Source organism: Triplophysa dalaica, chromosome 8, assembly GCF_015846415.1.
Source record: "Triplophysa dalaica isolate WHDGS20190420 chromosome 8, ASM1584641v1, whole genome shotgun sequence".
Classification (NCBI taxonomy): domain Eukaryota; kingdom Metazoa; phylum Chordata; class Actinopteri; order Cypriniformes; family Nemacheilidae; genus Triplophysa; species Triplophysa dalaica.
The window spans coordinates 8,409,399-8,426,803 of NC_079549.1; the positions used below are offsets into that span (position 1 = coordinate 8,409,399).

The 17,405-nt window shown below is 40.8% G+C and overlaps 1 protein-coding gene across 2 annotated transcripts in view; it reads right to left on the reverse strand.

Moving 5' to 3' along the window:
- Nucleotides 1–17,405, reverse strand: part of fam117bb (family with sequence similarity 117 member Bb) — a 66,870-nt gene that overhangs the window by 23,055 nt on the left and 26,410 nt on the right. For both annotated transcript variants that reach the window (XM_056755535.1, XM_056755534.1), the window contains exon 3: nt 491–583. In XM_056755535.1, coding sequence (XP_056611513.1) covers nt 491–583 — 93 coding nt within the window. The remainder of the gene's footprint in view (nt 1–490; nt 584–17,405) is intronic.

The following is a 17,405-nucleotide window of genomic DNA, read 5'->3' on the forward strand; positions in this document are numbered from 1 at the left end:
AGGCGCTCCACCCAAACAGAAAAGAAGGCTGCAGTCATTTTCACTGGATCTTTACAGCATCACAGCTGAATATATGACAGCTAAAACAAAACTGGAAAAAGCTTAGCGGAGGACATCCAGACCATCTTGATCTCTTATAAAAAATGACAACAAAGGACGGAGAAACATGATATGGTAGAAATGCTGAAAAGACAACAGTTTATTAAGATGCTAGAGGATGTGAACGGGCAATGAAGGGTGAACACACACACATGCTGGAGGAAGGGAGGGTATAATGCGTGGTGACAAGACTGCTTCTGGTTCACTAGAGCCTGCAAATAACATGATAATGACACAGCCTCCCCACCTAACATCCCATGGCCCCATCTACTCATCCACAGTCTCACACGGGGGAAATGAAAGACAATAAGGGGATCCAGCCCCGGCACTGCTGCCACTGAATGTAACAGCGCACGTGGGAGGAGAGATCAGACCCTAAACGCGTCCTGACCTCTTTAAGGTGGTCAGTGCTGCCGCAGGATGCTGAGCGTTTGTGACAGCCCCTCTTCTTCTGTCCGCATTCATCGGCCAAGTCGCTGGGGGTCTGTGGAGAGAGACATATGAGACCATCAGACATGAATGTGAGAGAAAACCACAAGCTGGAGTTACATGGATTAATAACTTGGCAGGTGTATCACAAAGCTCCTTCTGGATCCTGCTCTTGCTCTTGTATGAGAGCAAGAAAAGAGATCTCCCCACTGCTAAGGATTTACGACCACATCAAGGGCCTGTCTAGTCTGCCCTTTAAATTCTTTCATGCACAATCTCACAAAAAGACCCCTGACAGTAGTGATCATTCTCACCCACACAAATAAACACATGCAGCGAAAGAAACAGAAAAATGCAGAGGGGTGGTAGATCTATATTAGGATTGTTTTCCTGCAAAACAAAAGATAAATGCTCATCTTTACAGATACTTTGGTTTGCATGACCATCCTTGCAAACGTCGTTCCTGAATGCAAAAACATAGCGTTGAGAAGTGTGTGGGGTGCAGGACTGCTGTTGTGGAGTTCAGCTTCAAAAAAAATGTGCTGAGAAGATTGAAGTCACAGGAGTGAAATAGTGTGATGTGTCTCTTGAAAAGATCATTTAACATGTATACAGGTGCTGATCATATAATTAAAATATCATCAAAAAGTTGATTTATTTCACCAATTCAATTCAAAAAGTGAAACTTGTATAATGTATACATTCATTCCACACCGACTGATATATTTCAAGTATTTATTTCTTTTAAGTTTGATGATTATAACTGACAACTAATGAAAACCCCAAATTCAGTATCTCAGAAAATTAGAATATTACTTAAGACCAATACAAAGAAAGGATTTTTAGAAATCTTGGCCAACTGAAAAGTATGAACATGAAAAGTATGAGCATGTACAGCACTCAATACTTAGATGGGACTCCTTTTGCCTGAATAACTGCAGCAATGCGGCGTGGTATGGAGTCGATCAGTCTGTGGCACTGCTCAGGTGTTATGAGAGCCCAGGTTGCTCTGATAGTGGCCTTCAGCTCTTCTGCATTGTTGGGTCAGGCATATTGCATCTTCCTCTTCACAATACCCCATATATTTTATATGGGGATAAGGTCAGGCAAGTTTGCAGACCAATTAAGAACAGGGATACCATGGTCCTTAAACCAGGTACTGGTAGCTTTGGCATTGTGTGCAGGTGCCAAGTCCTGTTGGAAAATGAAATCTGCATCTCCATAAAGTTGCTCAGCAGCAGGAAGCATGAAGTGCTGTACAACTTCCTGTTATAAGGCTGTGTTGACCTTGGACCTCAGAAAACACAGTGGACCAACACCAGCAGATGACATGACTCCCCAAACCATCACTGACTCTGGAAACTTTACAGTCCAGTCCTTTTTGTCTTTAGCCGAGGCGAGATGCTTCTGACGCTGTCTGTTGTAAAAATAATGACATACACAAAAAGTTTCAGTTTGGCATAAGACCGCATCATAGCACAGAAACTGCGCTCGTTAGAATTACAAATGACCTTCTTATTGCATCAGATAAAGGTAACATCTCACAAGAGTTTTACCTTTACTTTATGGAGCAGCACTAAGATCAAGCAGGACTAAGAAGTCCTGCTTGATCTTAGTGCTGCTTTCGATACTGTAGACCATAAAATACTATAAGATCATTTACACAATTATACCGGTATTCAGGGACAGGCACTACAATGGTTCAGATCTTACTTATCAGACAGATATCAATATGTCCATTTAAATGGGGAATCGTCAAATGTCACGCAAGTAAATGATGGATTACCTCAGGGATCGGTTTTAGGACCCCTCCATAAACATGCTGCCCCTTGGCAACATTATTAGAAAAGATGGAATTATCTTCCACTGCTATGCAGATGATACTCAGCTACAGTGGGTACGGAAAGTATTCAGACGCACTTAAATTTTTCACTCTTTGTTATATTGCAGCCATTTGCTAAAATCATTTAAGTTCATTTTTGTTCATTTTTCATCAATTGTTGACATTTTAGCAGATTTATTAAAAAAGAAAAACTGAAATATCACATGGTCCAATATTCAGACCCTTTGCTGTGACACTCATATATTTAACTCAGGTGCTGTCCATTTCTTCTGATCATCCTTGAGATGGTTCTACACCTTCATTTGAGTCCAGCTGTGTTTGATTATACTGATTGGACTTGATTAGGAAAGCCACACACCTGTCTATATAAGACCTTACAGCTCACAATGCATGTCAGAGCAAATGAGAATCCTAAGGCAAAGGAACTGCCTGAAGAGCTCAGAGACAGAATTGTGGCAAGGCACAGATCTGGCCAAGGTAACCAAAAAATCCTGCAGCACTTAAGGTTCCTAAGAGCACAGTGGCCTCAATAATCCTTAAATGGAAGACGTTTGGGATGACCAGAACCCTTCCGTGAGCTGGCTGTCCGGCCAAACAGAGCTATCGGGGGAGAAGAGCCTTGGTGAGAGAGGTAAAGAAGAACCCAAAGATCACTGTGGCTGAGCTCCAGAGATGCATTCAGGAGATGGGAGAAAGTTGTAGAAAGTCAACCATCACTGCAGCCCTCCACCATTCGGAACTTTATGGCAGAATGGCCTGACGGAAGCCTCTCCTCAGTGCAAGACACATGAAATCCTGCATGGAGTTTGCTAAAAAACACCTAAAGGACTCCAAGATGGTGCGAAATAAGATTCTCTGGTCTGATGAGACCAAGATAGAACTTTTTGGCCTTAATTCTAAGCGGTATGTGTGGAGAAAACCAGGCACTGCTCATCACCTGTCCAATACCGTCCCAACAGTGAAGCATGGTGGTGGCAGCATAATGCTATGGGGGTGTTTTTCAGCTGCAGGGACAGGACGGCTGGTTGCAATCGAGGGAAAGATGAATGCGGCCAAGTACAGGGATATCCTGGATGAAAACCTTCTCCAGAGTGCTCAGGACCTCAGACTGGGCCGAAGGTTTCCCTTCCAACAAGACAATGACCCTAAGCACACAGCTGAAATAACGAAGGAGTGGCTTCACAACAACTTCGTGACTGTTCTTGAATGGCCCATTCAGAGCCCTGAATTAAACCCAATTGAGCATCTCTGGAGAGACCTAAAAACCAACGTTTACCATCCAACCTGACAGAACTGGAGAGGATCTGCAAGGAGGAATGGCAGAGGATCCCCAATTCAAGGTGTGAAAAACTTGTTGCATCTTTCCCAAAAAGACTCATGGCTGTATTAAATCAAAAGGGTGCTTCTACTAAAGACTGAACAAAGGGTCTGAGTACTTAGGACCATGTGTTATTTCAGTTATTCTTTTTTAATAAATCTGCAAAAATGTCAAAAATTCTGTGTTTTTCTGTCAATATGGGGTACTGTGTACAATAATGAGGAAAACAATGAACTGAAGTGATTTTAGCAAATGGCTGCAGAATAAAAAAGAGTGAAAAATTTAAGGGGGTCTGAATACTTTCCGTACCCACTGTATATATCTCATCAAGACCAGATGATTCCTTCAAGCTATCCAAACTGGCAGAGTGCATCGAAGACATAAAACATTCGATGACTAGTAATTTCCTTCTTTCAAACTCTAGCAAAACAGAAATATTACTTATAGCACCAAAAACACGTAAACGGAATATCTCAGATTACAACCTGCAAATTGAAGGCTGCACTGTTACTTCAACAAATACAGTTACAGACCTAGGCGTTATATTAGACGGAAACCTTTCAGTTAAAAATCACATCTCAAATATCACAAAATCAGCCTTCTTCCACCTTAGAAATGTTGCCAAGTTACAAAATATTTTGTGTTGCTGACGCAGAAACTTTTATTCATGCATTTGTGACATCAAGACTTGACTATTGTAATGCTCTACTTAGTGGTTGTCCTCTATCATCAATAAACAAACTACAGTTAGTTCAGAATGCAGCTGCCAGAGTTCTTACCAGGTCAAGAAAATACGATCACATAACACCAGTTTTATCATCGCTTCACTGGCTACCCATTTAGTATCATATTGATTTTAAAATTATTTTAATTACTTACAAAGCTTTAAATGGTTTAGCTACTACTTACTTAACTGAGCTTTTATCACATTACAACCCATCACACTCTCGAATATCTCAAAACCCAGGACTTTTGATAACACCTAGAATAACTAAATCCACCAAAGGGGGTCAAGCTTTCTCATACGTAGCACCTAAACTCTGGAATAGCCTTCCTGATACTATTTGAGGGTCAGACACACTCTCCCAATTTAAATCTAGATTAAAGTCACATCTTTTCAGCCAAGCTTTCACTTAATGCATAGTTAATGAACAGCAGCTACACAAATTATTCTCTTTCTGCCTCCGCAGTAGGGAGAAATTCCGCCAGGTCCAGATGATCGACATATGCCCATCCCCAACTAGAGATTATGCCAGCTACAGCTGCAATTCCACCACCACCCAAGAGAAATACGACCATCTGACCATCCCAGCTCAGACCACTCCATCCCCAACCAAGAGCAAAGACGGACTACTTGTCACATTAATGCTGAAATGACAATACTTGGTATTTAATGCTAAACTTACATCAACTGTCAGCAGTTTGAAGTTATAGCTGCATTCAGTGGCTCTGATTGGAGGTTCCTGGGTGGGTGTTTGTGGGGATTGGGGGGGGCTCGTTGGTTGTGGTTGGGGGATTCATTTGCTGGGGCTGTGTGGGTCCGGGTTTGGTCTTGTTTTGTGGTCGATGTCAGACAACAGAGGAATAAAGTTACAACTTGCCATTACTATTTTCCCAGGTTGTTCCTCTGTTTTCTGGTGTCGATCGTGGAGTGGGACCGGGTTGAACCTGCACGGTTTTCGTCGAGTGGGACTTTCTGGGTTGCGGATGATGGGCTCTCCCTCTTCCTCATGGATATTTAATCTGTGGCTTTTGGTCGGGGTCACTGAGTGCAGCTATGACACGTCAGAGGGGACCTGGCCCTCCCGGCTAAGCCTGGTTTCTCCCAAGGTTTTTCTATCCATTAATCAATCATTGGAGTTTGGGTTCCTCGCCACAGCAGGGCAGTGTTGGCTTGCTCACCGGGAGACTGCATTTATTTATTAGATATTATTGATTAGAATATTCTTGCTTGTTCTATAAACACCATGCACTCTGCTGTGTTTTACCTTTTCTGTTTTTCCTGTTTGCCCCTGTAAAGCTGCTTTGGAACAAATCACATTGTGAAAAGCGCTATATAAATAAACCTGAATTGAATTGTTGTTCAAGAGTTGCTTGACACAGGGAATGCGTCAGTTGAAACCCATGTCTTGATACGTCTGAGCGTAGTGGTTCTTGAAGCACTGACTCCGGCTGCAGTCCACTCTTTGTTAATCTCCCCCACATTTTTGAATTGGTTTTGTTTAACAATCCTCTCCAGGGTGCGGTTATCCCTATTGCTTGTACACTTTTTTCTACCACATCTTTTCCTTCCCTTCGCCTCTCTATTAATGTGCTTGGACACAGAGCTCTGTAAACAGCCGGCCTCTTTTGCAATGACCTTTTGGGTCTTGCCCTCCTTGTGCAAGGTGTCAATGGTCATCTTTTGGACCACTGTCAAGTCAGTAAAATCATCAAAATTAAAAGAAATGAACACTTGAAATATATCAGTCTGTGTGGAATGAATGTATACATTATACAAGTTTCACTTTTTGAATGGAATTAGTAAAATAATCAACTTTTTGATGATATTCTAATTATATGACCAGCACCTGTATAAACAGCACACACACTCCAGCAAGACATAATCAAGACAAGAGTATTTAAAACATAGACACATTCATTTGACAGTACTTGCATGAGAAAATGTATGACTCTGCTCTCTTTTTGAATTGGTCACAAATTAGCAAATGAAATACTTTAAATCAATCTTTTATGGCCAATTATTTACTCATCAGGCAAACAGCAAGTAATAGGCAAGACAATGTACAACCAGCCATCAGTTATGACAAAATGAAATCCTTCAGGGTGATACAAGCCACTATCTGGATTTATTTTGTGACATTCTCCTCCCATATACAGTTGAAAGAAAAAGTATGTGAACCCTTTGGGCTTACTTGGATTTTTTCATAAATTGGTCATAAAATGTGTTCTGATCTTCATCTAAGTCACAACAATAGAGAAACACAGTCTGCTTAAACTAATACCGCACAAACATTATACGTTTTCATGTTTTTATTGAACACAACATGTAAACATTCATAGTGCAGGGTGGAAAAAGTATGTGAACCTTTGGGTTTAATAACTGGTTGACCCTCCTTTGGCAGCAATAACCTCAACCAAACGTTTCCTATAGTTCAGCATAATGTTTGTGCGGTATTAGTTTAAGCAGACTGTGTTTCTCTATTGTTGTGACTTAGATGAAGATCAGAAACACATTTTATCTTTTAAAAACTTGAAACTTGTTATCATTTAAGGCTCTAAAAGCTCCACTTGTGGTCAGAAAGCATTGAAAATGCCACGTTTAGTAAGATTGCAGGATTCTGACCTCAACAGGGCCATTGGGATGATGCAAGGAGGTATGAATCAGCGTGAAGTTGCGGATGCAGTGGGGACGTCTCAAAGTGTCATTTCCAGAGCCTGGAACAGGTTCAGAAGGTCTGGTAGTGCGAGTCGAAGGCATGGTGGAGGCAGGCAACGGGTCACAACACCAAATCAAGACCGGTACTTGACCCTGCATGCCCGCAGACATCGTTTCATGCCTGCAGTCAGCCTGCGAAATGACCCTCAGGATGCGACAGGGGTGCGAGTATCCACTCAAACTGTGTGGAGACGACTTCATGAAGTTGGCTTAAGAGCCAGAAGACCAGCTGTGAGGGTGCCTCTTTCCAGAGCACACAAACTGGCACGTCTGCAGTGGGCCAGAGAACACCGCAGGTGGACACTGAATGAATGGGGTACAGTGCTCTTCACAGATGAGTCCCGGTTCTGTGTGGACTTCCTAGACAGGCGTAGGAGGGTTTGGCGTCGCCCTGGGGAGAGAAATTTGCCACAAAATGTTGTACAGCATGACAGTTTTGGCGGATCATCGGTCATGGTTTGGGGAGGCATCTCCTTGGGTGGAAGGACTGAGCTTGTCATTATCGAAAATGGGAGTCTGACAGGCCAAAGGTATAGAGATGAAATTCTGAGACCAGTTGTGCGACCGTATGTTGGCGTTATGTGGCCAGATTTCATGCTTATGGATGACAACGCCCGCCCACATCGAGCAAGGCTGGTAACTGAATTCTTAGAGGAGGAAGGCATCTCAAGGATTGAGTGGCCAGCCCGGTAACCCGACTTGAACCCTATTGAGCACATTTGGGAGCAGCTACAGTCAAGAGTGCAAGCACGTCAGGTCCCTCCAAGAACCCGTGTGGAGTTGCAAACAGCATTGCTGGAGGAATGGCAAGCCATCCCGCAACAGAATATCCAAAACCTCTTCTCAAGCATGCACAGGCGATGTGAGGCTGTGATCAATGTCAGAGGGGTAACACTGCCTACTGACTGGTAGTCTCAATGGATAACATTTGTTTTTTTTTGTTCATGACTTTTGTTGCATTTGTTAAACCATGCAATTCATGCTTGTTTTACAGTACAGATATTATTGATCTGCTGTAACATGTTCAATAACATCTTTTTTGTTGAACTGTAAAAACTTTCTTTCCTGTTTTGAGTCTATACACTGACACTTGACATAGAGTGACTACAGTACAGTACAGTAGACTATCCAGTGCATCACCATTATGACCATTTTGCTGGTACCTCGAGGCATTCCAAAGGCACAACATTGTGCACGACATTAAGAGGCATTTCTAGTGCATTGTGACTTCAGGTGAATCACAAAGTTACTGAACAACCAACAGTATTTTGGTGAACTTTTGTTTTCACAAATGTGTGACAAGCCAATTCAGACCTTGTGAGAAAGAATCATATCTGGGCATCATTAAAAGTAATGAGGAATAAAATCCCATTGATGACAACATTGATTATTAGCAGACCTACATGTTTATACATGAATTTAGAACAATACCTGTTCTTGTCTTAGGACAATTTTGATTCACTTTTTTGATCCACTTCAAACGTTGACTAGAGTAAATAGGCGTGGCACCATGTGCGGGAATAGTGATTTTTCACTAAATAAAAACAAGAAATGTAACATTACAACAGAAAGCAGTTGTCCTTTAACTACAGTAGGCCTAATTGTTAAAAATACTTGATGAAGAGTTGTTTTTTGTGTTCTTTTCTACAAAAGTGTCATGTTAATGTGTAATTCTTGTAAAATAATATATTGTAAATGGCTGAGTTTCATTCTTATAAATATTTTATTATAGAAATCTTATATACTATTAATATAATCCGGGGCTGTTGCCCAGGGTCACCATGAGGTCTTAAAACGCCTCTGGATCCACCATGTTCTCAGGTAACAATTTTGATATATTTGATGCAACATATTAATCTAATGAACAGGAAGGGAGCGTTTGTTATATTACATAGAAGTTCAGTCTCATGCCCTTAACTTCTGGAACACTGAATGCAGAACACTTACAGTGTCTGTCTGCTAATGCATTAAATGCATAACCAAATAGATATAGAATATTATATGATATTTCCAAATGTTCCAAATCGGTTACTATATTTTAAAATAAAATGCTAAAATAATCTGATCTATTTTTAGTGTATGACATGCATGAGGTGGGTGTTGGCCTGTTTTGTCTGAATGACGTGGTAGTTAAGCTGACTAGGATGTTTAAATGTATCTACAACGCATCCTAACGACCCCTTCATTTTTTATATACATTTGATTAATAATGTTGCATCAAATATATCAAAACTTTTAACTGAGAACGTGGTGGATCCATCTTGCGTCATTAAATACGTCGAGTCACTTTCAACCAATAAGATGCCATGTAAGAGGTCGCATTTTCATTGGCCCTCCGCGGAAGCCTATACCTGATTGGTTGACAACTTTTGACATTTCACAATCCCTGAAAACACAGCTGGAACTCTCGAGAGCAAGAGTACCAATGGATGCGTGGACACATGGCAAAAAAGTGTCCCTTTAAAAAAGATCCCATGTGTGCTCGAGGCCATGCACGGAAATGGACGAGAAACGTGTTTTCTGTTTGTAAGACATACAAGAACTTGCTTTAGAAATAAGCGGGGCCAACAGCCTCTGACTTTTAGCTCAGAGACTGAAATCATGCCAGCCAGAGGGAGATGAATGACACCACACGCCTCTAATCACGAACAGGAAATAGAACTTACTTGCGGGATTTTTGATTTGCCAATGTCTCGCGGGCTAAAAGTTAGTAGCAAAAGTTTGTAACGCAAGTGTTACTGAACATGTACCCAGTAAAATATTGCTGAAAATTGATCAGTAGTGCCTTACACTACTGTGTTACAGTGAAAAGTAATATGTTACTGTAATACATTACTTTTGTAACGCATTACTCCCAACAATGGTTAAAAGCAAACTTGTCCAATCTCAATCAGAAACAATTATATTGAGAATTCAAATGAAATATAATTTTTTTATCTTTGGACAACAAATTTTTCTACTTGGACAAGTGAATGACAAATTGACTAGTCCAAAGGACAACCACATGACAATGCTTAATTTCAAGCCACAAGTTCACTCTTAGTTTGTGACAAAACTCTTTATTTTTAACATTTTTATCTTTATTCTTCACCGCAGTCTCTTCTAACAAAACGACCAGATTTTTCCGGTTTCTGTAAAGTCCCTTCTTTAGACATGATCTGATTGGCCAAGCAGACCCAATCTGTTGTGATTGGTCAAGCACTCGGAGCTTCATATGGCTGTATGCTTTCCTGTGGCTCAGTGGTTAAAGCATGCTATTAGCAACGCCAAAATCATGGGTTGGATCCCAGGGATTGCACATACTCAAAAACATAAGTATAGTATATATAGTATTTACTAACCAATAACTGTCTGACTGTCTGTCTAAAAAAATTGTTGTTCATTCTCTCCTTTGCTTACTCCAGCTTTAATCCTCCTAGTAGCATGGCCTTGTAAACTAACGGTACTGTTTAGCATGTTGACACAATGTTTATATGTGCTCTCCTACTTGTAAGTCGCTTTGGATAAAAGCGTCTGCCAAATGCATAGAATGTAAATGTAATGTCCCGCCTCCCCATACCTTTAGCTTTAGCTCAGTAGTGGCTTTAGTTTCATGGAGGCCTGCTAGTGTTTGAAAGTGTGTAATTGTCAATCATTGTTAGAGAGCGGATCGCGTTTTTCCTACTGAGGTCGCGGAGCGGTGTGTACTATGGTGAGGGGACGGAGCGAAACCTGTTGTCAGACCGGTTCCACAAATAGTAATAACAATCGTGTCCGTAATTCTTTATCAGTTCATAGCCGAGCTGGATATAAAAACAAGCAGATGGACCAGGTGACATTTGCAAGTAATAGAAAGAACACAGAAATGTTTTTAGAGGTATGTCAACACACACACACCATATCAGTGTATTACACACAACACCTTTCACAACAGCGTTTCCTTCTAAAATAAAATTTAACCAGGATGTCCTGAGTGAGTTAGATGCTGGAAGTTATGAAGACTTTTATGCTCATTGGTATATTCCAAAACACATTAATGCCTCTTCGGCACAGACATTGTACTATCATTCAAAGGGATTATACAGCGATGGCGGATTCTGTGCTTCTAACTTTGGGGTGTGTTTTTACTTATAGGGCAGGTTGTTGCCTGTTGTGGCCGGAGTTTTCCCTAGAATGACTCGTTGAAAGAGACTTCTTCTGGTTTACGTGGAGCAGATTTTTACTATGATAGGCTGGTTTTTACACACACTACGGACACATATTAGTGTTCAAACACCTTAAAAAAGTGAATATTCCAGAATATGTCTCCTCTGAAGGAAAACACAACTGGAACCTTCTTGCAGGGTAGAAGAATGTACTGAAAGACACCTTACACCTACAGTTCTTACAAACAGAAGTCAAACATCAGCTTGAACAGGTGTGAGAAATCCTCTCATATGTGATCAACACACTCTACACTCACACTATTTAGCAAACAGACGTATACAGTCCCTCACAAAAGTCTTGTTGCTTATCTATTTTGTAGAAACACCTGCTATTAACCTGACTTTTAATTAATCAATTGGTGTTAGAAATAGCTAATATGAAAAGCTAAAACCCTCCCAGATGACTTTTAATGCACTGAAATAAATCAGTTTCACTTAAAAAAGATTGATCATTTAATCAAGACAAAAAGGTCAAATTTTGGCAAGACAAAAGATTTGTCGCCTATACAGTCGTGGCCAAAAGTTTTGAGAATTACATAAATATTGGAAATTGGAAAAGTTGCTGCTTAAGTTTTTACAATAGCAATTTGCATATACTCCAGAATGTTATGAAGAGTGATCAGATGAATTGCATAGTCCTTGTTTGCCATGAAAATTAACTTAATCCCAAAAAACCTTTCCACTGCATTTCATTGCTGTCATTAAAGGACCTGCTGAAATAATTTCAGTAATCATCTTGTTAACTCAGGTGAGAATGTTGACAAGCACAAGGCTGGAGATCATTATGTCAGGCTGATTGGGTTAGAATGGCAGACTTGACATGTTAAAAGGAGGGTGATGATTGAAATCATTGTTCTTTCATTGTTAACCATGGTGACCTGCAAAGAAATGCGTGCAGCCATCATTGCGTTGCATAAAAATGGCTTCACAGGCAAGGATATTGTGGCTACTAAGATTGCACCTAAATCAACAATTTATAGGTTCATCAAGAACTTCAAGGAAAGAGGTTCAATTCTTGTAAAGAAGGCTTCAGGGCGTCCAAGAAAGTCCAGCAAGCGCCAGGATCGTCTCCTAAAGAGCATTCAGCTGCGGTATCGGAGTGCCACCAGTGCAGAGCTTGCTCAGGAATGGCAGCAGGCAGGTGTGAGCGCATCTGCACGCACAGTGAGGCGAAGACTTTTGGAAGATGGCCTGGTGTCAAGAAGGGCAGCAAAGAAGCCACTTCTCTCCAAAAAAAACATCAGGGACAGATTGATCTTCTGCAGAAAGTATAGTGAATGGACTGCTGAGGACTGGGGCAAAGTCATATTCTCAACTCAACTCAACTTTATTTATATAGCGCTTTTTACAATTTTCATTGTTACAAAGCAGCTGTACATGAGACACATTGTATTTACAAGTATGAATTCTAAATTCTAAATATTCTCTGATGAAGCCCCTTTCCGATTGTTTGGGGCATCTGGAAAAAGGCTTGTCCGGAGAAGAAAAGGTGAGCGCTACCATCAGTCCTGTGTCATGCCAACAGTAAAGCATCCTAACACCATTCATGTGTGGGGTTGCTTCTCATGCAAGGGAGTGGGCTCACTCACAATTCTGCCCAAAAACACAGCCATGAATAAAGAATGGTACCAAAACACCCTCCAACAGCAACTTCTTCCAACAATCCAACAACAGTTTGGTGAAGAACAATGCATTTTCCAGCACGATGGAGCACCGTGCCATAAGGCAAAAGTGATAACTAAGTGGCTCGGGGACCAGAATGTTGAAATTTTGGGTCCATGGCCTGGAAACTCCCCAGATCTTAATCCCATTGAGAATTTGTGGTCAATCCTCAAGAGGCGGATGGACAAACAAAAACCCACTAATTCTGACAAACTCCAAGAAGTTATTATGAAAGAATGGGTTGCTATCAGTCAGGATTTGGCCCAGAAGTTGATTGAGAACATGCCCAGTCGAATTACAGAGGTCCTGAAAAAGAAGGGCCAACACTGCAAATACTGACTCTTTGCATAAATGTCATGTAATTGTCGATAAAAGCCTTTGAAACGTATGAAGTGCTTGTAATTATATTTCAGTACATCACAGAAACAACTGAAACAAAGATCTAAAAGCAGTTTAGCAGCAAACTTTTTGAAAACGAATATTTATGTAATTCTCAAAACTTTTGGCCACGACTGTACAGTAATTGAACAAATTTACTGCAATTACAAAAATATGTCAGCAAATTAAGTAGTGGTGCTCTGAGATCCAAATTTAATATCTTGTATGACTTCCATGAGCTTGAAGGACTGCATCCATGCGGTTTGGCAAGGATTCATACAATTTATTGAGGAAGTCATCAGGAATAGCAAAGAAAGCAGTCTTGCATGCCTCCCAGAGTTCATCAATATTCTTTGGTTTCGTCTTCCATGCTTCCTCTTTCATATGCTCAATGATGTTCATGTCTGGTGACTGGGCTGGCCAATCCTGGAGCATCTTGATCTTCTTCGCCTTGAGGAACTTTGATGTGGAGATTGCAGTATGCGATGTTCACCATCCTGCTGCAGAATTTGGCCTCTTTTATGTCTGGGAATATAAGAGGTAGCTAAGATTTCTTGGTATTTTAGACTATTGATGTTGCCTTCCACCCTGCAGATCTGTCGCACACCCCCATACTGGATGTAACCCCAGACCATGATTTTTCCGCCACCAAACTTCACTGTTGTCTGGGTGAATCTCGGATCCATGCGGGCTCCAGTAGGTCTCCTGCAATATTTTGCGGCAACTGAGGTGTAATTAAACAGAAGATTCATTTGAAAAATCCACCTTTTGCCACTTTTAAAGCATCCATCCTTTTAGCAGGCTGTGGGCCTTGGCAAATGCCACACGGTTTTTCAATTGTCTTTTGTTTAGTGCTTGCTTGTGGGCACTGATCCGACCATGGAGGCCATTTCGAGACAGAATCCGACAAACTGTTCTGGTTGACACAGGGACTTCAGGTGACCAGGTCTCGTGGAGCTCTGCTGCAGTGGAAAATGAGCTGGCCTTGGATTTTCGAGGCAACAAACGCTCCTCTCGAGCAGTTGTCTTGCGGGCTCTGCCTGACCTGGGCTTGTCAAAAAAGTCTCCAGTCTCTTCAAATCTTTTTATCCTCTATACTTGACGCTGAGACACATTGAAGGTGTCTGCCACATCAGCTGTGGATCTGGTCTTCAGCCTCTTGATAATCAAAACTTCTCAGGGTGAATCTTAGGCATGTTTGCAGAGGTCTAGTTGCAGTTGATGTGACGGTCTAGTGTACTGGGGTTCTATTTATACACACCTGAGACCTAATTGATCCATTTTTAGTTACAGGTGAAGCTCATATGACAAGGCGACAACACTTATGTCTTTGCAAAAATTGACGCAATGGCCTTTACCAAGCTGTAAATATTACAATACTATTTGACACTTTCGTTTTGCACTGAAACATTATTACAAAAGATGTTGGGATTAAAATGAGCCATTTCTTGTAAAAAAATCTTGATTAGAAATATATTTCAGTGGCACTTCAGGTCAATATGTACACAAGCGACAAGACTTTTGTCAGGAACTGTATATGGTATACAACCACAATAATTGCTTTCCAGTGTGTTTCAGCCAGTCTGTTTACACCATAAACAACCCTAGAAACTGGATCATTTTACATCGAACACTCCATACATAACATGTCCATACTAGCATATTCGCAAACTTTCGATCGAAAGGTCTAATGAAATGTATTATTGTTCTATGCTTATTAAAACGCATCTTTAACCCTGAGAGAGTTCTGGCACAGATAAGGTGAGATTGTATATTTGGATTTATGGAAAAGCAATTTCTCTCATAGGTGTGAGCCAAAACTGTAAAACGCATTCTATGAAATAGGATAATAAAATCTGTGCCATTGGAAACAGCCCAGGGCATGAGCTGTCGAAACACAGCCAATTAAAAGACCTTTTAATAAGAGATCAGTCTTATTCCCAACTTTTGCATCATTTTATTAAATACGTTTGGTAGTTCACTTCCATACCGGTGTCAGAATATACTGATGCTTCACAGATATGAAGATTTGATGCAAACATTCAACACTTGACACAATATCCATTAGTAAGTCAATTCATCAGGGCCACATGTTGACACACTTTCCTTCAATACAAAACAACACAACCATGCCGGGAAACGGTTTAGCGCTTTGAAGTTTGGTTGCTTTGCACTCTGGAGGAGTTAGAAAGCTCCTTTTGAAGCGAATCGATATGTTTGTTTCAGGGAAATATCCATATTTACAGTGCTGTTTACGATAATGTCTAACATCCGTTATCCCTCAGCTGCAGGCGAACAAGAGGGTTGTTTTTCTGGCAAATGGCGCAGGTGAAGGAAATCCTGTGACGAACACAGCATTTTTCATTTTCAGCAAATAGGACACACTCACAAACTTGGACCCACCTCTCGACAAAATGTTCTTTCACATTTCAACATTTCAGATCTACATTAAAGACATTCCCATAGGTTCATGCCCATTTCCACAGTCCCCAAACATTCAACCCAAGGGTTGCGCTAGACTTTTTCATTGTCCGTCATTTTTACAAACAGGCTCATAAAAAATACGTCATAATATATTTTTACGTGTCACTATGGTCTAATGTGATATTCCATGCCATTAGCATGTTCGTGACATCATTGCAACATACATGCATTCTTTTAAAGCAGGCGTAACACAAGGGGTTTCTGCCAATCTCATATTAATCTCGAGTACCTATAGAGTAGTATTGCATACTTCGTATCTTCGAAGAGTATTTAATTTGATCAAATTTATAAAAGATAGATAGAGCTTTACGATTGTTTCCAAAAACAAACGGCGCGTGCGGGTGGGAGGGGTAGGCTGAACCAAAGCACGTGCGCACCCACCCAATTGCTTAGAGAAAGATAATACACAGTCCCTCTCTCTCTCATTCTGACTGCGGGTCCTGTAAGCATGGGTGTCGTTTTTAAGATGTGATGCTTTGCAGCAGTCAGGCCTCTGTGACTGATTCTGTTGTGTTGGGTGAGGGACCAAGGCCGCCCAGCTCCCATCTCGCTCTCAGAGCTGCAGCCAACTGCCAGAATCACTTCCTCTTTCCCAGAAGTTTTAGATTTCCAGCAGAGCGGCCTGGCTGCACACAAACACTGCTCTGTTCAGCAGCTTTAGACACTGCACAGGGGGACCTTCTGCTGTGTGCATCTGTCTAAACAGGACTATACAAAGTGTGTGTGTGTGTGTGTGTGTGTGTTGGTGTGGTATTCTCAGTAGTTTGTGGATTATCTCCACATAGAATTGTGTAAAGATTCTCACCCCAAGACAATTTTTATGCACAGAAGCCATATATAAAACAAAAGCTCTCACCGCAGGCTACCTGCTGTTAAAAACAATTAAATAAACTATAACAAAAGTTATTCCAGGTCATGACAGCACTGACAAATGAAAATTATTTCATAATTTATACACCCTCTTGTCATTTCAAACCACTGAAAACAAGATTTTAGAAAAATGAACTGTAGTGTTATGCAAGGTATATTAATAGATACATATAAAGATTTAACAGTCATTCACACTCATGTCTTTGGGGACATGCATGTGACTCGTTCTTCTACAAAACACAAAGAAGATATTTTGTAGAATGTTGGAACGTAAATAAAATTGACCCCCATTATATAGACACAAACCCACTCTGACATTTCTGAAAATATCTTATTTTGTGTTCATACAGCAGGACGAGTCACATGAGTGTAAATGACTTAAATCGTTATATGTATCTATTAATATACCTTGCTTTTACTTTTAGATGCTAGTACTACTATAACATTACTGTTCATTTTTCTAAATCTAATCTTAACTGTACCTCCATAGATGGCACCTATTACAAATAAGAATTAGCTTTCAGACATTTTATTATACATAAAAAAATAAGTGTTTTATAAATTGATTGGTAATGACAACTGTAGTGAAGTAGGCGGGACGAGATTGTGAGTCGAGGCCCGTGCGTGAGTGATAACGTGCGTCAGCAGTACACGCACCTGTGTCATATCACGGTGGAGATCGGGAGCATAAGAGGAAGA